The sequence below is a fragment of the Otolemur garnettii genome, unplaced genomic scaffold, assembly GCF_000181295.1.
Source record: "Otolemur garnettii isolate 467f Iridium unplaced genomic scaffold, OtoGar3 scaffold00133, whole genome shotgun sequence".
NCBI lineage: Eukaryota > Metazoa > Chordata > Mammalia > Primates > Galagidae > Otolemur > Otolemur garnettii.
Window position 1 is genome coordinate 5,172,081 of NW_003852528.1, and position 22,880 is coordinate 5,194,960.

General features: G+C 48.2%; 1 protein-coding gene across 4 annotated transcripts in view; it reads right to left on the reverse strand.

The window, feature by feature from the left end:
• Nucleotides 1-22,880, reverse strand: part of HDLBP (high density lipoprotein binding protein) — a 77,101-nt gene that overhangs the window by 8,366 nt on the left and 45,855 nt on the right. For all 4 annotated transcript variants that reach the window (XM_003798255.3, XM_023518240.1, XM_012810408.2 and 1 more), the window contains exons 5-20: nt 22,025-22,240; nt 17,185-17,391; nt 16,827-17,042; nt 16,051-16,257; nt 15,519-15,626; nt 14,637-14,741; nt 14,190-14,268; nt 12,098-12,237; nt 10,133-10,237; nt 9,891-10,004; nt 8,977-9,063; nt 8,678-8,809; nt 3,888-4,106; nt 1,233-1,454; nt 933-1,151; nt 234-372 (exon numbers count right to left, since the gene is read on the reverse strand). In XM_003798255.3, the coding sequence (XP_003798303.1) occupies nt 234-372; nt 933-1,151; nt 1,233-1,454; nt 3,888-4,106; nt 8,678-8,809; nt 8,977-9,063; nt 9,891-10,004; nt 10,133-10,237; nt 12,098-12,237; nt 14,190-14,268; nt 14,637-14,741; nt 15,519-15,626; nt 16,051-16,257; nt 16,827-17,042; nt 17,185-17,391; nt 22,025-22,240 (2,515 nt within the window). The remainder of the gene's footprint in view (nt 1-233; nt 373-932; nt 1,152-1,232; nt 1,455-3,887; nt 4,107-8,677; nt 8,810-8,976; nt 9,064-9,890; nt 10,005-10,132; nt 10,238-12,097; nt 12,238-14,189; nt 14,269-14,636; nt 14,742-15,518; nt 15,627-16,050; nt 16,258-16,826; nt 17,043-17,184; nt 17,392-22,024; nt 22,241-22,880) is intronic.

Genomic DNA, 22,880 nt, shown 5'->3' on the forward strand with positions numbered 1-22,880 from the left:
CACGGGTCTCTAAGACACACTGAGGGCATTTTGTCACATGTGAAGAACTGACACAGCACACCCTTCAGAACCAGGGAAGACAGGCACTCAGAGCCTTGGGTGGCCCTGAGTGCACGGAGGTGTTCAGACAGAGAGATGGTTACCATGTGCGCTGACAGTGCTTCCCCCACAGGGGCCACTACCCGCAGCGGCCAATACCCACCCATAGCCAGCCCAGAGCTGAGGGGACCCACCTGGGTTCTCTTCTCTGTCTGGGAACTTAATCTGAACATTGAAATCCCGGGTAATCTGCTGGATTCTGGAACCTTTGGGGCCCATGACAGATCGATGGAATTTCTGGGGTATGGCACATTCTACCGTCACCTGAGCTTCCTGGGACACAAGTGAAAAAGAAAATAGCAGAGATTAAATTCTTCAGTGTCAATTAACTTCTCAGACCACCTCCCACCTCCCAGTGCCTTACAGTCCCCTTGTTAGCACATGAGACAACCCCCTTTCCTGATGGGATGGAGAGTTGCAGGTGTGACTGGGTGGATGGAGGGGGGTAGGGCAAGTCCAAGAGAGGCTTTTTCCCTAAATGTGTCCTAGAAACCAGGTGCTATCCCTGGAAGTGGTTGCATTAGCCATGAGTGGCGTGGGGAGTCCCAGGGCCACAGTAAGAAGCACCAGAAGAGACGAGGAAGGGGAAGCTCTCCAAAAGCCATGGAGGCACATTGGCACCTTCCTTCCCTTGACTCCATTTTCTTCTTCCTACAGAAGAAATCTGATCCTTATACAGATGGTGCTGCCATTAGAACAAAGTTGCTTTTCAGTGGCAACATCCCAGACATGACTGACCCGGAAGGGCCGGGCAGGTGCCTCCTCACTGACCACCAGCTCTGCTTAGTGGCTGCTGGAGACAGCAACTCCACACAGAGTCTCCTGGCACCCACCAGGTCCTCGATGATCTCCTGAATGCGTCTCTTGGCTGCCTCTACACAGTCCTTGGCGCCCTTCAGGGTGACTCTGTCACTCTGTGTGCCGGAGCGCGGGAAGCTGACCATCACCCCTCCGTATTCTTCAGCAATCTCTCGTAAGACCTGGCCCCTTCGGATGACAAAGTGGCGGTGGTGCTTGGGATCCACCAGCATGTAGTCTTCAACCACGTTGTCCTGTGGAGTATAGAGAGGAACAGAAGATGAGCCTCTACTAAGAACACCCAGGAGAGCCAACAGCCACGGCCCTATCCCTACCAGGTTCTGGATCAATGCCTCCAGCTCCTTCTGGGCCTCCCGGACAGCATCCTCCTTTCCTACAATGGTGATCAGGTCCTGGTCCTTGTCCTCAGCCGCTGGGAATATGATACGGGCTCCAGTGTTGTCACGCACTTTGCGGATTTTGCCTCCCCCTTTGCCAATGAGGAATTTGTGGTATTCGGGCTTAGCGCGGATGTCCACCGTGAAACTCTTGGTTTGCTGCAGAAACCAACCCCAAATAAGTTAGCCTGAAACCACCGGCCTGGACCACAGCACAGGGGGACAAGAGAACTCAGAGGATGATGGCAGGTGTGCAATTTCCCCTTACTGTGCCCCCATGGCCAATTACACTTCACCTAACCCAACACACAGACGCCCAGGCAGACCACGTTTGCAGCTGTTCTACACAGCCACCCAGAAGACATCAACAGGGAGAGCACAAATGAAGAACTCGAGTCTTGTCGCATATAGGCGACAACCCAACTGCTCCAAGCCACTCTTGATCCTCCCAGAGAGGGTGACAACGGGCAAGACGAGGCACCAGTGGGTAGGAAGCCATCTCACTCCTGCACCTCAACATGCAGAGTGTTCCGGGGCCAAGATCCTGCTTCTACCACATGTGCTACAGACCAGCCCACACAAAACAGAAACTTCCAAGCTCAAGCTCAAATGGACACGAGCCAACCATGGGCACAATTAGAGAACAGCTCTCAGAGCTGGTCCATGATAGCATCAGGACCTCCCCACGGACCCCAGTGCCTCTAGCAGACCTGCGGGGAGAGCATGGTCTCTGCATACCTCGCCCACAAGTGTGCCTCCTGTCTTCCTCTGGACTGAGACCTGGCTCAAGCATGAAGAACAGTGAGGGAAACATCTGCCACTATGCACAGCATTAAATAAATGAACTTTGCTGTCTCTCTCTCTCTCGTTTTTTTTTAAGAGACAGAGTCTTGCTATGTTGCTTGAAGTTGGACTTGAACTCTTGAGGTTTGAAGGATCCTCCTGCCTCAGTCTCCCAAGTAGCTGAGACCACTGGTACACACCACTTTGCCCAGCTGAACTTTGCTCCAAGAGAACCTGCTATTCTTCAGACAAAGACAGCCTCAAACGGAAGCATTATGAAGCAAGTCCAATCCAGCGACACCATATAGGACAACCCCAAGTGGGTTCACCCAAGGAATATAAGGCTGGCTAAACCATAAAAAAAGTAAAAAAAAAAAAAAAAAAACAGGATAACGTCAGCAGACAAAATCTGACACCTATTTTCCCCACAAAATTTCCATAAACTCAGAATAGAAAAGACTTTGATAGTATCTACAAGGACCCACAGCTGACATCAGTGAGCACTCTCCTCCCAACCACCCCAAAGGCAGCTTATCCTGCCTCATGACCACCAAGTAACACAGCACTCAAGAGTCTGAGCAACACAGTGAGATGAGAAAGAAATATAATTGCCTATTCGAAGATGACTTGATTTTCACATATAAAATAACAATCTAAAAAAAAGTTACTTGAACTAGTAAGTGAAGTTTATTTAGCAGTCCCATGAAGATTGATATACACAAATAAAATGCATTTCCATGCACTAGTAACTAGAAATTTAAAAATGTGCTACTTACAATAACACTAAAAACAAGACACATGCAAGATCCACATGTAAAAATTATAGACCACCCGTGAAGAGTCAAAGACTGGAAGATCCACCCTGCTGGGTCCCCAACCTGACCAGCCAGACACCCTGCTGGGAACTCATTCTTTTTTTTTTTGAGACAGAGCCTCAAGCTGTCCCCCTGAGTAGAGTGCCGTGGCTTCACAGCTCACAGCAACCTCCAACTCCTGGGCTCAAGCGAGTTTCCTGCCTCCGCCTCCCAAGTAGGTGGGACCACAGGCACCCACTACAACGCCTGGCTATTTTTTGGTTGCAGCCATCATTGTTGTTTGGCGGGTCCAGGCCGGATTTGAACCCGCCACCTTAGGTGCATGTGGCTGGCGCCTTAGCCACTTGAGCCACAGGCGCCGAGCCCGGGAACCCATTCTTACCAACTTCCTCTATAAATTCAACACAACCCCAACCAAAATCTGAGCACGATTTTCCCTCTAGAGACAGACAGGCTGCTCCAGAATATACATGGAGGCCAGGATCTAGAACAGCCAAAGGAATTTTTTAAAAGAACGAAGCTGTAGCTGAAGCTGACTTCCAGCCTCACATGGAGCTGTGGTGTCACTGGGTACAAAAGCCCAGAACACCCACACAGCTGGACAGATGGGCAAGGACAATTCAATGAAGGATTTTGGAGGTGATGGAAAATAAATTTTGATTGCTATAGTGGTCACATGATGAAGCTTGTCAAAACTCAGATTGATATGTGAAGAGAGGTGAGTTGTACTATAAATCTCACTTAAAGTTAAAGCCACCCAAAAAACTAATAAGCCAAAGAACAAATTTTCTATATTAAATGTGTGGCATTGAGACCTAGAAAGGCCCTTTAGTAATAGCAAAATCAAGAAGGCATAAAATTACAAACATGTTTTGTGACCTTCCATAGAGAAAGGGCATCTGGGGTTTTACAGTGAGAAGAGGGAGCAGTCTGGGCATGGCCCACGCCTCCTGTCCAGAGGCACACTGAGAATCCTCCCCAGGGAGGCACTCACCTTTTCCTCCGCCAGGTGTAGGAGCTGCTTCTTGGCCTTCTCTACATCAGAGGACGGGCCCCTGATGATGACGGTGTCACTTCCTGACCCTTCCACAGGAAAGTGGATGTGGACCCCGCCACACTCCTCCATGATGGATCGGATCAGACGACCCTTCGTGCCGATGAGGGAGTTGTGCAGCTTGGCGGGGATTGAGACCTCCACCTCGGCTATGTTGGCCTGAAATCGAATACACAGCAGGACAAAGAAGTCACATTCTGGGGTGGTAAAAAACAGCTAGGGGAAAGAGTTAAGTCATAGCCTGGGAGGGGTTTAGCAGGACCCAGAGTCCTTGTGATTGTGTGCTGGACTAGGGAACGGATGGCTGCCTACACATAGCAGAGAAGGGAGCGCAATTTTAGACCAAACTTCGCTTCTCAGTCAGGGTCTGTCTCCAGCTGGCAGAGATGGTGCTGCTATGCCTACAGATAGTTTTCTTACTAACGCAAAGATTCTACTTCCAGCTAAGACAAAATAGCAGGGAGTGAATTTACTGCGGAACAGAGATTTCCAAGACCCTGTAGAAAGGGAATTAAGAGCCCCACGACCACCCAGATTTGCTGCTGCAGCTGACAACACAGAGGGCCAAGGAGGCTGGAATCTGAGGCCAGAGCTCAAGAAGTAGCAGAAACAAAAATCGCTGAGAGCTGAGAACCACTCACAGGCTGAGAGGCAGGAAAAACACCTCAGGCCGAAGTAAAAGCCTGGGAAGATTACAGAAAGCAGTGGAGGCAGCTCATAGATGGGCCTGGTGCAGTGCTGTCCTCAGGAGCCTCAGCTTTCTGGGACACTGGATATAGCACTTAATGAGGTTCTTACCTCAGTGTATGAAATATTTGGGGCAAACTAAACCTGCTCTGATCCCACCTAACAAACCTTAAAAGCAACACATAAAAGGAGCAAATACATTTTAAGTAATTTCACAAAGCTAAAAGGTACTCAGGGGGACACAAAAATACCCAATTACAAATACCAGGTTAGGCTTGGTGCCTGTACCTCAGCAGCTAGGGCGCTGGCCACATACACCAGGGCTGGCAGGTTTAAACCCAGCCTGGGCCTACCAAACAACAATGACAACTACAGCAAAAAAAAAAAAAAAAAAAGCCAGGTGTTGTGGTAGGCACCTGTATTCCCAGCTACTTGGGAGACTGAGGCAAGAGAACTGCTTGAGCCCAAGAGTTTGAGGTTGCTGTGAGCTGTGATATCACAGCACTCTACCAAGAGTGACACAGTAACTCTCTCAAAAACAAAAAAATACATAAATAAAAAAATACTAGGTTAGCCGTGCAGGGTGGCAACATATTAATTCTCAGTTACTATGGAGGCTGAGGTGGGAGGTAGGAGGGTCACTGCAGTGAGCTGTGACTACACCCCTGCACTCCAGGCTGAGCAATGCTATCTTTTAGAAAAATAAAAGACACCCCAAAAACCTGACATAAAAGAAACAGAAAAAGACCCACAATAAGAAAAATAAAAAACAAAACCCCACAATAAGGAAAGAAAATAGAAAACAACCCAGAAATGACACAGATGTTACGATCATCTGGCCAAGGACTCTAAAATAGGTTTTTGTTTGATTGTGTATTTTTTTTTTTTTGAGACAATCTCACTATGTCACCCTTGATAGACTGCTGTGGCATCATAGCTCACAGCAACCTCAAAACTCTTGGGCTTAAGTGATTCTCTTGGCCTCAGCCTATCAAATAGCTGGGACTACAGGCGCCCGCCAAAATGCCCAGCTATTTTTTTTCTTAGAGATGGGGGTCTTACTCTTGCTTGGGCTGGTCTCAAACCCATGAGCTCAGACAATGTATCCACCTCGGCCTCCCAGAGAGCTGGCATCACAGGCATGAGCCACTGTGCCCAGTACTAAAACAGGTAGTTAGCTACACTATGATCAAAGCTAAAGGAAAGATTAAAGATGTTAAATCACTGAAAACACAGCTATTAAGAAAAGATTCAAAGACAGGTGTGATGGCTCATGCCTCAGCTCCCAGCAGGATTATTGCTTAAGCTCAGGAGTTTGAGACCAGCCTGAGGAAGAGTGAGACTCCATCTCTCTATTTTTTTTACTAAAAATAGAAAAACTAGCTGGGTGTTGTAGTGGGCAAATGTAGTCCCAGCTACTCGGGAGGCAAGACAATCACCTAAGCCCAGGAGTTGGAGGTTGCTGTGAGCTGTGACACCATAGCACTCTACCCAGGGAGATAAAGTGAGAGTGTCTCTAAAAAAATAAAAAATAAAAAACTCATGAAGAAAAAACAATGCTGCCCCTCCCTGAAAGCCAAATTAACAAAACAGCAGTACGAGACCTCTACTGTGCAGGTGAGGGGAGTCCTCTGAAAGGGAGGAAAGTAGGAGGGTGGCAGAGAAAATATCAATAGTGACCAAAACTTTTCCAAAGTTGATGAAAACTCTAAACCGACACATCCAAACAGCTAAATGAACACCCAAGAAATATGAAAAATACCACACAAAGACACAACTTGCTCAAAGCTGCTGGTAACATTTTAAATGCAGAGGAAAAAAAGACATATAGAGAAAATAAGCTCAGGATGATGCCAAATTTCTCATCAGATATGAGGCCTATCAAGCAGAGCCCCACGTGAAGTCTGAGTCCTGTCAGGAAAAACCATCAGCTAAAACATCTATGTCCAGTATTCATTTTCAAAAATGAAAGAAAATTTTAAAAATTTCAGACATTCAAAAAGCAAAAGAATTTAACAGTAGGAGATAAACACTAGAAGAAATGCTAAGAAACAGCCTTTGGACAGAAAGAGAATAAAAACACTGATTTCCGTCCATGAGAATGAAGGGCTCTAGAAACCTAACAATGTGGGTAAATATGTACATTTTATTACTTACATCTCTTTTTAGAAAGTGAGCATTTAAACAAAAAGGTTAATAACGTATTGTGGGGTTTCCACAAAGACTGGGAGCGAGGGGAGTGGAATCCAACACAGTGTGGGGACTTCAGGGAGTTGAAATGGACACTGAGAACCCTGAGGTGACCAGCACCATAAAATGAGGTGCTGAAGAGAAAGAGAAAGCTGGGCTTGGCCTGTGATCCCAGCAGAGGCAGGTGGACTGCCTGAGCTCACAAGTTCGAGACCAGCCTGAGCTAGAGCAAGACTTCATCTTTGAAAATAGCTGGATGTTGTGGTGGGTGCCTGCTGTCACAGCTACTTGGGAGGATGAGGCAAGAGAATTGCTTGAGTCCTGAGGTTAAGGTTGCTGTGAGCTGTCGCGCCACAAACGTGACAAAGTGAGACTTAGTCTCAAAAAACCAAAAAAAAGTAATCATAGCAAATGCCATTTAACCATGTTTGCCAAATATATGTGATACCCAACACATATAACACTACCAATGTAATTAAGTTCAAACACCACAATTTAAAAAAGAGATAGATTTAATTTTAAATTAGGCCTCTAAAGGAAACCTATTTTAATCTGAGATAAAGCAGATTTCACAGAAGAGAACACTGCCAGGGATGAGAGGGCGCAGCACAGATGACACATGTCATGAGAGAAGGAACACAGTGCAGATACAGGGTGAGTTTAAGACACGTGGATGAAAGAGAAAGCTCCTTGAGAGACACCAATTACCAAGCACACACAAAACGAAACACAATCTGCCCACAGTGAAATGTTACTGTGATAAAGAAACAAGCAATAATATAGACGTGACTCAATGTCAAGAGACATCATTTGAAGTGAAGGCAGATGGACCCCACAGAGAGTAGACACTAAGATCCATTTACCCCAAAGTACAGAGAATGCGAACTCTTCTACTATGGCCGAAAGACTAGGTGATGTCTGGGAATGGGGTGCTGCAGGGGATGCCGAGTGAGACAGAGGGCAGGTATAGCACAAGGGACACAGGGCACCTTGGGGCCACATATACAGTATCTGGGTTGTAAGGATGTGTCCATGTATGTCAAAACCACCAAACCACACAGTGAAAATAGGTGTTGTTAATTTTTTTTTTTGAGACAGGGTCTCACTACTTCGCCCTTGGTAGAGTGCTGTGGCATTACAGCTCACAACAATCTCAAACTCTTGGGCTTGAGCAATTCTCTTGCCTCAGCCTCCCAAGTAGCTGGGACAATAGGAGCCCACCACAATACCCGGCTACCTTTTGGTTGTAGTTGTCACTGTTGTTTGGCAGGCCCAGGCTGGGTTTGAACCTGCCAGCTCCAGTGTATGTGGCTGGTGCCCTAGCCGCTGAGGTCCAGGCACCAAGTCTGTTCATTTTATGTTAATTTTTTTTTTGAGACAGAGTCTCAAGCTGTCACCCTGGGTAGAGTGGCATGGCTTCGTAGCTCACAGCAACCTCCAACTCTTGGGTTCAAGTGATCCTCTTGCCGCAGTTTGTCTATTTTTAGTAGAGATAGGGTCTCGCTTTTGCTGGTCTCAAACTCCTGAGATCAAGCAATCCACCTCCTCAGCCTCCCAGAGTGCTAGGATTACAGGCATAAGCCACCACGCCTGGCCTTGTTAGTTTTTTTGAAATGGAAAACATTGCAAACACTTTTAGCTATGATTACTTTCAAACATTATTGCCGCAGGGCTGTGTCAGCATTGTAAGGGGAGGATAGTAGAAGGCTGCCTCCAATCAGTTAGCCCCACCTAAAGCCATGATCTGGGTGTGTATGTGTGTTGTCCCCAGGACCTGGCCCTACTCAACCCCAGACCAGAGCCTTGGAAGCTCTGCTGGTGATTTTACTCCATGACAAAACACCTCCTTTTACCAGGTCTTTCTGGATAGAAAGGATCCGGCTCCGGGCAGCTTCGCAGTTTGCCCGCTTGCCAGTGATGACAATGGTCTCTGAGTTGCTGTTCTCTGCTGGAAGGTCAATCTTGGTGTTGCTTTCCTCGCGAATCTATAGGGAGAGATCAGCGTGAGAGGCTGAGCAGACTTCCCACAGTTGAGACAGCAAGTGCAGGGCTGGAAAGGAGGAAGCACCCTGGAGATCATCTGAAACCAGACAGTGTAGGGCCCTGGGCAGCTGGGCAGGAAGAGCCAAGACTCAAGGAACAGGCTGGTCACCTTTTTAATGTTTGCGCCTCCTTTCCCAATGATGTTCTTGTGAAACTGTTTGAAGATCGGAACTGAAATTGAATAGCTATTCTCCACCTTAAAGACAAGAGACGGCGGGAGTCAGCACCATGATGGGGGGTCCAGGACGGCCCTGTAGCCCAGAGGCAGCAAAAACAGGACAGAGCCCTGGTTCAGTGAGCAGGGGCTCACTTTTTGGTCAGACCTTTCCTCCCTATCTGCTGGCCTTCAGAGGTCTGTTGTGAGGCTCAGTGCGATAATTTGCCCCACAACTAACTGACTTGGTATGTCGTGGACAACTGACACAAATTCCCCTGTGAGGTTGAGAGAAAATCCCTGCTGACAGCCAGGAGCAGTGCGGTGAGGAAGGGGCCTTGTGTATCTCAGGGCAGCACAGCCCCTGGTATGCTCGGGAACACATGTGGTGAGGACATAGCCACATGCATGGTACCAGGCCCCCTCACCATCTCCTCTCAGTGCAGCTGGAGCTCCCTTGAGTGTCCGTGAGAACATATGCCCTTCCAACTTATCACTTTCACTTTCCAAACACCTTCCCACTACAGTTTTTGAGAAAAGTAACAATTCAATTCCTCATTTCACTTGTATTATGTCTCTCATCCAACCGTGCAGGAGCTTTTCTATCTACGGATTAAAGACCCCTCAAGGACACGAGGTAACCAGGCCTGAGAAAGGGGCTCTCGAACTTTAATTCCACAATTAACTGCCAAGTAGTAAGAGAGATGCTGTCACCACCGTGTCCCAAAGTCCCTGGACGACAGACCAGGCCAGGGCTTAACGTGCACTCCCCAAGGACGGCTTCTGGGTACAAAAGCCAGTTCTGATGCCTCCCGCCACCACCACTTCCTAACACTGTACCACAACAAAGAACATAAAACAGTCCCCACCAGATCTGCCACCATCTTCTGCATGTATTTTGTGCATTTTTCCACCTCATTCTTGGGCCCTCTGAGTTGGACGATATCACTTTTCTGTGCTGGGTCTGGAAAGTTGATGATAACCTGCAACAAACCATCAGGAGACTGAGCACAAATAGGAAGGACTAGATTCCAAGTTAGCAAATATTCCTAAAGAGTGAACCAGATCACCTAGGAGCTAAAGAGCAAGAGCATCTCTGAGAAACTTTTACCTCTGGGAATTTGTCACGAATTTCACGGATCCGCTCACCCTTCTGCCCGATGATTGTGCGATGGAATCTCTGCTCAATAAGTAGATCCTTGGTACGCTCATTTTCCTAAAAACACAAAATTGGTGATGTCTGTTATCACAGCAAGGTGAGCATACAGGAGGTGCTGGGGATCCCTGGAGATAGTCTTCCAAGGCTGCTGCACAGTCTGGCTGCTGCCATGCAGCAGGCAAGATGACACCCAGGTGGCACCTACAGTGACCCCAGGAGCTACAGCTCAGCACAGCCATTGTCACACTCCCAGCTGTGCCAGTTATTTCTCTCCTGAACAACATACAACTGAAGAACTGACTCTTGGACCCTCTGACCAAAAGCGCTGTCATGGCAGTGAAAATCTCAAAGCAGCTCAGTTAGCACTTCTACTTGGACCTAGAGGGAGCCCAGCTCTCTCTCGAGGCTCAGCAATTTGTAGAGCAGGGAGCAATCCTTCCTGAAAGCCATGGCTGGACCATTTTCCCTCATGGGTAGTTAAGAAAGAAGGCTCAAGGCCAGGTATAATCCTAGCATTCTGGGAGGCCGAAGTGGTGGATTGTTTGAGTGCTGTGAGTTCGAGACCAGCCTGAGCCAAAGCGAGACCCCATCTCTACTAAAAATAGAAAAAACTGAGGCAAGAGAATTGCTTGAACCCAAGAGTTAGAGGTCGCTTGTGAGCTATGATGCCATGGCACTCTACTCAGGGGACAGCTTGAGACTCTGTCTCAAGAAAAAAAAGTAAGAAGGTTCAGCCTGGGGCACCAGACCCACATGGTTCTCAACCTCCTCTGTAGTCCCACCGAAATATCAAAAGAAATAGAGGGAAAAAGCAGAGCTAGAACCCAGGAAGATTGCTATTGGACTACCAATATTTTAAGATTCTGGGGAGTCGGCTTAGTGCCTGTGGCTCAAGTGGCTAAGGCGCCAGCCACATACACCTAAGGTGGCGGGTCTGAATCCAGCCCAGGCCCGCCGAACAACAATGATGGCTGCAACCAAAAAATAGCCAGGCATTGTGGCAGGCGCCTATGGTCCCAGCTACTTGGGAGGCTGAGGCAGGAGACTCACTTGAGCCCAGGAGTTGGAGGTTGCTGTGAGCTATGATGCCACGGCACTCTACCCAAGGGGACAGCTTGAGGCTCTGTCTAAAAAAAAAAAAAAGATTCTGGGGAGTCTCTAAGACACCCCAGAACAAGTGCCCTGGAAGATAGCCAGGAAAAGGAGACTCCAGGGCACAGGCCAGGGAATGAGCTCAAGGAAAGCCACAGAACACCCTGGATTATGGCTGAGGGAGAATGCAAGAGGTCCTCCAACTTGAGACCCCTAACGTGGGGGATACATAAACGAGGAATGCCGGGGATAGGGGATGATGGGGACCCTGGGCTCATTCCTTACCCCAGTTAGCCAAAGGTGCTGCCAAAAGCATCCAATGGGGCTCCCACATGAGCCAAGCATGAGCATCACCACGTGGGATATGGCTGTGTGCATCTGACCCACTGGGCTGAGAGTGAGTGCACCTCAGCACTATGTGGGCTGCTGAGAAGCCCGGGATGGTGAGCGACACCCTGCAGCCCCAGTGTGCAGCCCAGGGGGTGGAGTCTCAAGTCTGGCTATGGGTGGGAACCACCTGGGGCACCTCTGAGTACTGGACCATGATCAGAATGACTGTGGCAGTCTCTGGAGTTGGGGCCTAGGCAGCCCCAGGGCGAGACCCCATCGCACAGTCTTGATGTTTCTCTAGCACAGCAGGTGGAGCAGGGGACAAGGCACATTGGTGGTGGGAGAGGATAAAAGAAACATGGCTGGAGTGAGACCCACACCCACCCTGTTCACCTGTGCTGGCTTCTGTCTCTAGTCTGCACAACCAACATGCCGCTGGGCACCAGGGCCTGGCAGACACAGCCACAGCCTCCACCCAGGGCCTGCCCTGCTCACCATGCGGGATGCCAGCTCCAGCAGCTCACGCTTGGCCTGCTGCACACCCTGTGGGTCCCCCTCGATGCGGATCAGGTTGCTCTTCTCGCTGTCAGGAGGGATGCGCACAGACACCTTGTACTGGTCTTTGATTCTGTTTACTGGGGAACAAAGAAGAGAGATATCTTAGACATGGAACCTGCAACACCCCACAAGTGACTGGCAGCCAGGCAGGACAGGGCTGACGCCCGAGTGACCTTCTTGATGATTCCCATTCACCAAGAGTGACGGACAGTCTCCTAAGTGAGACTTTCCACTGGCTAGAATGAGATCCCGTCATGGTCCTCACCCAGGCTGCAAGCTTCCGGAGCACAGTCCCCAGCCTCGACCCCAAGCTGACGCTGCCCTTGAGTGTTTCAAATGACTGGTGGCCCGGACATGAGCCTTAGCTGGTCTAGGCTACGGCTCCAACTTCAGAGTGTTCAAAGCACACACAGCAACTTGAGATGAAAAGTGTCCAGTGCCCCTCTGAGAGCCATACTGTGGCCAACCTGATGCCTGGTGAGATGCCCTCTCCAGGTTAGATCCAACCCATGCCGCTTCACTGTCTTTGCAAAACAAGTGTGGCTGCAAATCCTCCTGTCCCACCTTCTCTGCAGAAAATCCAAAGTACCCTTAGTTTGAGATCCAGGCCTCTCAAACCCTGAGAAACCCCATCACCAAGAAATGAGGTGGACATTCTGCCCACTGCCTGGCAAGGCAAAGCTAAGCGCGCTAGAAGGACCACCACTCTCCACTGGCAGAGGCTGCCAGGAATGGTCCTGCGTACAAGGAGATGGGAGGAGGAACACAGGGCCCCAGCTAGAGACTTCAAATTAACAATACATAGGGGAGCAACTGGATCAAAAGGGCAGACATGACTCTGACCACACTATGCTAATCTAAGTAGTTCTGTAAGTTCTGGGAGCAGAAACCAAACTCAGTGACAGAACTACACAATTGTTTCTCCCCACACAGCAGGACCTCACCTGCACCTCCTTGCATAGCAGGACCTCACCACACTGCTCCTCCCCACAGAGCAGGCCCTCACCTGCACCTCCTCCTCCCCGCACAGCAGGACCTCACCACTGCTCCTCCCCACAGAGCAGGCCCTCACCTGCACCTCCTTGCACAGCAGGACCTCACCACTGCTCCTCCCCACACAGCAGGACCTCACCACTGCTCCTCCTTGCACTTTTTATCTAAGCAACACCACAGTTGACCAAAACACGCTGACAGCAGGCCGGACCTGGCACACTGTGTGCTGCAGGCACTCAGCCTTGTCCCAAGAGGTGCCTGCAGCACATGAGGCTGACACCAGAGCGCACGGCCACAGGTCATGGTGTGCCAACCAGCTGTGCTCACCAGTAACGCATGTGGACTGCTCGGGGATTAGTCACATTGTCACAGGCCAGGGTCTCACAACCGAAGGGAAGGTCCTCTGTCCACTGCACAGTCTAGGGACAGGGTGTCAACCCCAGCTCCTACCTGCAGGCAGCACAGAGCAGGTGAGCACTGCCATGTGGGGGATAGGCCTGCAGTGAGACTCACCACCGAGCGCTCACTTCAACATGTCCCTGATGCCACCACACACCTGTGCTACACCTGCACCTGACACAGGTGAGCAGACGCTGAGCCTGGGCCAATGTGACACTGCTGCTCAAGTTGAATGGCTTAGGGATGCACACAGCCATTTCTTAGTCCTCGGTGAGTTCCCCATCAGAGGCACCTTCAGTAGCACAGACACTGGTGGGCTGGAGCCCGCAGGCCTGGCTGAAACTCAAAGCACGCGGTTGTGGGCACGCCTTCCCAAATGTCCCCTAGGCTTACCTGGGGGGATGGGCAGGGCCATTTTTGAAGGGAGTGGTGGCTCATCTACAGGCCCAATAGTACCAATGTGACCACAGCCCCTCAGGGGAGAAGCCAAGTGACCTCTTCTGACAGAGGAAGAGGGTATACAGCAGGGAGCTGCCATGACCAGGAATGTGGCCTGGGCTGCCCACATAAGACACCCCAGTCCTCACAGCAGGCTCTTCGGTCCCAGAGTGTGCTGGCACCTGCCACAGTCACTCACTGTTGGCTCCGCTCTTCCCGATGAGGTGTCTGTGGAACTTGTGGTCAATGTTGATCTCCACGTAGTCCATTCGGTTAATCTGCAAAAGGCATGCAACAGTGGTCAGCCCAGATGAGCTTTGCTGTCCAGGAGACAAGCCTGGTTATCTAGACAGGGGTTAGGACCCCACCAGACGCTGCCAGCTGCTGCCTCTTCATATACTTGACTGGCAACAACTGTGAGGCTGCTCTGTGGCCCCACAAAAGACCTTTCTTCAAAATGCCTCTACCCATTTCTCTTCAGAACTTCAGCTGGTTTGCTGTAGAGTCTGTGCGTCACCTGACAAAGCCACCTGTGGTGCCCCTGCACCCCGCCTTAGGGGACTTGACTGATAATACTACCATTCACCCTCACCCCACCAGAGCTTCCCTGGCCAGCAGAACACAGAATACCCGAAGGGGACCTCACCAGATCTTTGACCATGGCCTCAATCTGCTCCTGGGCCACATTCACGTCCTCTGTGGGGCCCTCCAGGGCGATCCTGTCCTCTCCCTCTGTGAACTCAATGTGCACCTGCCATGCCAGACAAGGGAAGAGCTGGCTGAGCCCAGACAGTACAGCTATAGCCCCTCCTTCCCCAGCGTACAATCACTGGTCCTCAGAGGGCCCATGGTGCTCCCAGGGGCAGCAGCTGATCCCAAGCTGCTTCGTATATAAAGAGGAGGAGGGTCAGACCCACAGGAAACAGGAAAAGGTGAAAGGGAGGCTGGGTGTCTCAGTCTACATGTCCTCCAGCTGACAGCACTGCGCCTGCTCCCAGAACCACTGACATCACACTCAAGGTCGGGGCCCGAGGAAGGGAGACTGGACCCACAGAGCAATTATAACTGTGTGAACCAGGAGTGTAAAGCAAGAAAAAGTAAAATAACTAAAAAGTAAACTGGAAACAGTCTCAACATAACAGGAATAGAAGACTATGGTTGGGCTCCCTGGGATTCCCTTCTCTGCGAGTTTCCTGGGTGCTGCTGTCTCCTCTGGAGACTTTAAACTCACACCTAAAGCAATGTATATAATGTATATACAAGTTTTGCTCTTCACACTAGTAAGAAGTTACCACACCACAATCACTATATGAGGTATATTTCTTAAAATATTTAGTAAACCTAGTGACACTCCCTTAGCTTGCCCTGGAAGGTGACTGTGTTAAAAGAGGACAACTGATTTTTAAAACTGCGCTTTCAAGGAACACAACTCAAAGATATCCAGAGGACAAACAGTAAGAGAATAATACTGGAAATGGGATGACAGGAAACAAGATCAATCCAGTAACAAATTAAAATGTTTCCTTACCTTTGGCATCTGCTGAGTGATTTTGGCCAGGTTCTGCCCTTTCTTGCCAATGATGAAACGGTGAAGCCAGGAAGGAGCAGTGACGGAGGAGACGGTGAAGCTATTGGCCTGACAAAAACAGAAAAATAGATGTGGATTTGCAAAGTTCAAGGTCATGTAAAAATAAGAACCAGGTTGCTACCAAAAAATAGCTTTTTAATTTAAAACAGACCTGCCTGTTACATTTTGTGCTCTTAACCAATTAAAGAAGCCAAATGGCATTTTTAGTTTTATATTGTCTGTTCTCCACTAGTGTATCCCTGTTGATTTGTTTATGGCCTTTTATTAACTGCCATTTTCTAAAATTATTTTCAAAAGGAAAGAAGATATGAAAAAAAAAAAAAAAAGAAGCAGGTTGCTACTTGTCATCCAGGCTGAGTGCTCTGCCAAGTCAGCCCCTTCACTGTGTTCAACTTCAGGATTTACTAATTGAGACCTCGATCATAAAGCACCCTTAGGAATTCACCCTGGAGATGTGCACAGAGGCTGTTACCTTGGCATATACTTCAGTCAGTGCCTGCCCCAACTTCTCAGGCTCACCACGAAGTATCACTGTCTCAGAGATGCTGTCTGAGGGTGGGATCTCAACAGAAACTCCAGTTCTCTCCAGGATCTCCTGCAATGAATTGCCCTTGGGCCCGATGACATACTTGTGCTGGGATTTCTTCACCTCCACTGCAATGGTTGTGGTCTTCTTTTTCTAAATAAGAGTACCACAAGGAAAGCCGTGGAGACAGGCAGGCGGGAACAGAACATCACAGCCAAAAGAGTAGGAGGTGGGGCAAACGCACCCCAGGGTATGGAGGCTGGCCCCCAGAAAGTAAAGGACATGACCAGGCAATCCCCAGAAGCTCTGCTTCTGCTGCAGGACTGGGTTTTACCCTAAGTGTAGTCACCCTAAACTGAGCTACCCTGGAAAATGTGAAAATAAGAGTCTTCTCCCCAAATTAAGGAACACATCTCAGAAGACAAAGTTCACCAACTTGGACTGACAGTTTAAACACAGAAGTGAACATCTCTAAGCTTATTCCTGTCCCTTGTGGTAGCTCCAACTGGAGGCCTACCGGCCCAGTCAGAGACACACATGCAGACAGGACAGTGTTCCCCAGCTGGCGAGGGAGGCATGGACACCGGTCTTTAACTGGACACTAAAGTAGAGAGATAATAAGCATCTTGTCCAAGGATAAAAGGGTATGGGGTAAAGCTGGGCCTGATGCAAATCTCCAGACCCAAATGCTGGTTCAACCTCTGCCTATGAGACAAGCGCACCTTTTCCTCATAAATTTTCTTGATGCGAGCCACAGCCTGAGCCAGTTGCTCCTTCTCCCCAGTGAAGACGATCTCCGTCCGGTTGACGCTGGGAGGGGGGATGTTGATGCGTGTGCCTGTCTCCTGCATGATCTCACCAACAAGCCTATTATACGGCCCCGCAATGAAGGGGTGGAACGCCTTCTCCACGTCTAGCCTCTCCACAGCACGTTTATCCTAGAAAGGGGAAGATGCACTAATGAGAACAGGGCTCTGCAAATGATGTGGGTACAGACAGGGCTTTCCAGACTCAGAGACCTTCAGTGTGCCCAGGACTTTGCGCCAGCTGGTGGGCAGGAGTGCAGGGCACATGCCTCACCTGCTCAGCAGAGATGAGCAGCACTTCGTGCCGAGCTTTCTCGATGCCTTCTTTGGTGCCTGTGATCTTGATCTGATTGCTAGGGTCATCTGGGCGTGGGATTTGGATTTTGGTTGCGGTTTTTAGCTCCAAGTCTTGAAGCTTCTCTCCGTTTTTGCCAATAACAAAGCGATGGTGTTCTTTGGGAATGGCCACAGTTGCTGAGGCCTACACCAAAAAGAGAACCAAAGAAAATAAAACATTTATGTTCTGGGACAAGGAGCTTCCCAGAACACTTTCTGGATGAAACACCATCCTGGCTTGTTCTTGCCCATCAGCCTCAACCCACTGACAGAATATGCACTGAAACAACACACAGGGAGGGAGCTTGCCCACAGTGCTGGGCAAGATCAAGTCCCAGTACACCTGCACCTCCCAGCACAGAAGGTGACAGGAGACAACAAAGTAGCCACAAAGGCCAGGCAGCAAGGAGCATATGATCCCAAACCCTGAAAAAACTACAACTTCATTAAATTCTCTTTATTACATGAAAAACAGAACCCAGAAGTCAACAGACTAAACTTTTGCAAATAACCAGTTAGAAAAACAGAATGAAAAAGAAGATTATTTTCAACAGGTGAAAGAAAGAACAAGAAAATACCTGGACACAAGGTGGAGCACACCCATCAGAAATTAGAGAACACACCGGGCACAGTCGGCCTGTGGTCCCACCTCCTCCATGTTGGACTGTGTGAAGCCAGGAGTTCATAAAACTCCATCTCAAGATGTCAATGGTCAAGATTAACTTAAAAGTATTAATGTAACTTCAAAAAGCTAATTATAAAAGTTGCATGATAGAAAAATCAAAGATAAGAAAACCCTGAGAAAGAACAACGCAGGTGGAGGTGATTATAGTACTAGATATTAAAACATATAAAACTATTACTAAAAAAATAGGAAAGTACTACTATATACAGAGCCAGACCAACAGGTCAGAACTGGAAACCAGAAACAGACCTGAGTAAAGATGAACAAACATTTAGGACATGACAAGAGCAGCCACTCAAGTCACTGGGGGAGACTGTCTTGTAAAAATTGTGCTGACAACAAGGTGAAACTGGGTCAGGGGCTCACCTCATTTGCGACACATTCCAAAGAGATTAGGAACTAAAATATAAGAACGCTGTACCAGGAGAAAATATTTATAAACTTTCCTCACAATGACTCAAAATAATAAAAAACTAATAAATCTGACTATGTAAGAATAAGACTTTCACATAGCAAACACATAAAGATTGAAAAAGTGATGACGAATTGGAAAACTTTTTTTATTTTTTTTTGAGACAGAGCCTCAAGCTGTTGCCCTGCATGGAGTGCCGCAGCATTATAGCTCACAGTGACCTCCAATGCTTGGGCTCAAGCAATCATCTTGCCTCAGGTTTTTTTTTTTTTTTTGAGACAGAGTCTCAAGCTGTCACCCTGGGTAGAGTACTGTGGCCATCACAGCTCACAGCAACCTCAAATTCTTGGGTTCAAGTGATTCTTTTGCCTTAGCCTCCCAAGTAACTGGGACTATAGGTGCATGCCACAACGCCTGGCCATTTTTTGGTTGTAGTTGTCATTATTGTTTGGCAGGCCTGGGCTGTATTCGAACCCGCCAGCTCCGGTGTATGTGGCTGGTGCCCTAGCCAGTTGAGGTACAGGCACCAAGCCCATTGCCTCAGTTTTTCTATTTTTAGGAGAGACGGGCTATCGCTTTTGCTCAGGTTGATCTTGAACTTGTGAGCTCAAGTAATCCGACTCAGCCTACCAGAATTCTAGGATTACAAGTGTGAGCTACCATGCCCGGCTGAAAATATTGTTTTTAACTTTTATTACTGATGAAGGGGAGTTTTAAAAGCCCTAAAATACTGAGTTCCTGAAAACTGATCAAGATGAATAAGTAGGTAGAAAAATGGGTAAAAGAACAGATATGTCACAGGAAAAATGCAAATGGCTCTTAGATACCGAAAGGATGTTCAATCTTGCTCATCAGAAAAATACAAATTAAAAGCATATTCAGCTACCTCTTGGATTGGCAAAAACCCAATTATCTGACAAGCCTGGCACACAGTCAATGGAGTGCAGACACACAATCCCCAAAGAAGGGGGTTCAGCGCAGATGGTCAAGTCACACCCATGGTTACCCTGTGACCCAGCATCTCACTTCCAGGAATTGACCTGAGACATACTGGGCAAACAGGGAACAGCAAGGCACACAATTTGTGCTGTGACATAATGGGCAATATCAAGAACCTGGAAAGTACTCAAATGCCCCTCCCCAGGAGCACCGGCATAAACCCATGCTACATGACTGCAGAGTCAATGAGGAAATCACTGTTCACTGAAATTCAGACGTTTCCAGAAAACAGTGAGGGAAGTGCAGGTGCAGAGCAGGATCAGAACAAGTAGCACTTTGCTTTTATGCTCAGACACAAGCAGTGAGGGAGAAACAAGGGCCGGGAATGGTCACCTGCAAGAAGGGTGGGAGGACGTGTCTCTGAATGGACCTTACCATGCGGCTTTCACCTTGCAAACACATAAAAAAATGAAGATAAAGGGAAACAAACATACCTAACTATGTGGCAAAATGAGAAGATACCTCAGACAGAAGTAGTAGTTTGAATAATTTTAAAACTCTGTCATTTTCACCTTGGCTAGAAATATCATTTCTTTCCTTTTCTTTCTTTCTTTTTTTTTTAGACACAGTCTCACTCTGTGCCCTGAGTAGAGTGCCATGTTGTCACAGCTCACGGTAACCTCAAACTCTTGGCACAGCTGGGCATTGTGGTGGGCACCTGTAGTCCAGTATTTGGGAAGCAGAGGCAAGATCATTTGAGCCCAGGACACTGAGGTTGCTGTGAGCTGTGACACCACAGCACTCTACCCAGGGTGACAGACTGAGACTGCCTCTCAAAAAAAAAAAAAGACTGATAGGAGGAAGGATCAGTTATTTATCCACACCTCTCACTCAACTTTTGATGAAAGTTCTTTACACAACTGTCCACTCATGTATGAACAGGGATTTAAATGAGACAACCATCATTAGCAACCCTTCATGATTTTAGGCAGTGATCGCCAATGGATGATACAACCATTAAGCAAAGACAGATAAAGAACTCAATAACCGAAAGGTGAACTGAAGGCATGTGGGTCTATTCTCAACTGATCTCAGACCAGCATTAGCAGGGCAGCTGCACCTTGCACACAGCTCCACCCACAAAGTTCTCTCACCAAACAAGCTGGATGTGGAAGTAACCAAGCCCCAAGAGATCTAGCCCCATTTCAATCAAATCAAACATCCACTTTCCCTAACAAATCAATGGCATTAAAGAAAGTGGGGGCCCTGTTAAAGGACAACAGACCTGAGACTCTCAGTCAAATGCCATGTGGGGACCTTGTTTTGACACTGATTTGAACAGACGAACTGGAAAAGACATGTCTGAGAAAATGAGGAAAATCTAAACATAGACTGGGTCAAAATGGACATGATATTCAGAAGCCATTATCAATTTAAGTAAGTCACTGGCATTGTGGCTGTATTATATACACACAGTAAAAAGAGGTGTTCTACTGCAGTACATAGAGGGAATAGCGTGTCTGAGATTTGCTTTTATTTGAGACAGAGTCTCATTATGTCACCTCCGGTAGAGTGCTGTAGCATCACAGCTCACAGCAACCTCAAACTCCTGGGCTTAAGTGACTCTCTTGCCTCAGCCTCCCAAGTAACTGGAACTACAGGAGCCTTGCCACAATGCCTGGCTATTTTTTGTTGCAGTTGTCATTGTTATTTGGCAGGCCCGGGCCAGGTTCAAAGCCGCCAGCCTTGGTCCATATGGTTGGTGCCATAACCACTGTGCTATGGACAAAGGCCTTCTAATGATCCATACACCAAGTGGGGTGTCCCTACTCCCACAGCATTCGATCACAAAATGAATGCTCAAATGTCCACTGGCTAGCACACAGCACACATTTTGGAGCCTGTTATACACTAACTACAAGATGAAACAATTTACAGGGACCATTTTAACCTTCCTAACAATGATGTAATTCCATGAGGCCAGCTGGGGCCGCTTTATCCTGACACACCACGTGGGCAAGTCAGTGTCCAGAGCTAGACCAGCACCAGCAGTGCTCCTCCTCCTTGGACCAGGGCCCCATCCAGTCAGGTTCCCACCATCCAGCCACCAGAGCTTGTGAGGGCTCAGCTACAGGCAGGTAGAATCCCCACTTGTAAATAAACCCATGTAGCATGATAGTGTCATGCCACATATTTTAATAAGATTCTCTGAATTTTCCTTGGTCTTTAAATGCTACCACTTCAGGAAAAACCCATCATAGATTCACCCATTTAAAACAATAGTCTAAAGTCTAAGTACTGACACCTGATTGCTAAGGACGGGAAACTGGCTTAAACAAAACCAAACTTGAATTTGTAATCTCCTAAATTTGGAGACTAGAATTGTGTATCGAACAAATGCCCTTGCAATGCCACAAGAAAGCCACCCAACAAGCCCAGTTCTTTTAAGTGTCTTAAACTCTGAGGCAAGACTTTAACTTTCAGTTTGGCCCGGCCTGGACAACATCTAAGGTTCTGTCTCCAGAACAACAAAAATTAATTTTCAGTTCATTCACTCAAATAGCAAAAATGGACATCCTAGTCAATTATTAATGTACCTTTCCCCTACAAATGCCTAGAGCCTCTGAATGCTGCTATCCCACCGACAGGTAGAGTCCAGTGAAGTTCTACCTCATGTCAACAGGAGCCAAGGATGTGGCACCAACACAGTTGCTTAGGAGAACAAGGCTTGGGGATGCCCACCTGTGTCTGCAATCTGGCAACAATGTCCTTCCGGGCTTTCATGACAGCATCCAGCTTCCCTGAGACCATGATGGAAAGGCCTTGGTCTTTGGCCAGAGACAGCTCCAGGTGAGCACCGGTCCTCTGCATGATCTCAAGGCAAATTTTTGCTTGTTCTCCTTCTCCAAATTGGTTCATGTCCTTGTATTTTCTCTCCTCCAGGGGTACATGGAACACCTGATCAGAAAAGGGACAGGTAAGAAATCAAATAATAGAGAGAAGGGTCACCTCACCTCAGGTGCTGATCCAAGCTCTGGGGTAAGCAGTTAAAGGATAAAGAGAAAATACCTAGGGTCATAAGCCCAGCACACAAAGCCGTAAGGGGACAACCAGTGTGCCTGAGCTGGTCAGGACAAGCCTTGTTCAGGGAGTATGGAAAGAGCCAGGGTACGCAGACAGGAAAGGCAAGGAGGCAGCAGGTGTGAAGTCTGACCAGCATAGCAGAGGGCCCCAGGCCCACCCAGCAGTGGGCGTCAACAGAGGGCTGTAGGAAGCACATGTTCTGCCCAGGGCTCAGGGACCTCCAACTGCTTTGTGGAGAATAGACTGAAGAGGAACAAGTGAGGGTGGATCGGTTACCTGGGTCTGAGGCCTGAGCCACCACGTAGACAGTGGTGCGTTTAACAGACGCTCAGCATGGTAACACGTTAACAATGGAAGGACAGGGATGCAGTTAGGGTTCACGCAAGACTTAACTCGTGCGTGGAAGGGAGCTCATAGGAGCCCTGCAGTCTGCTGCTGCCTCCAATGCAGTCAGCAGAGAGAAGGACTAAGGAAGGTGAAGGAAAACAAGGAACGGGTGAACTGCTTCAAGAAG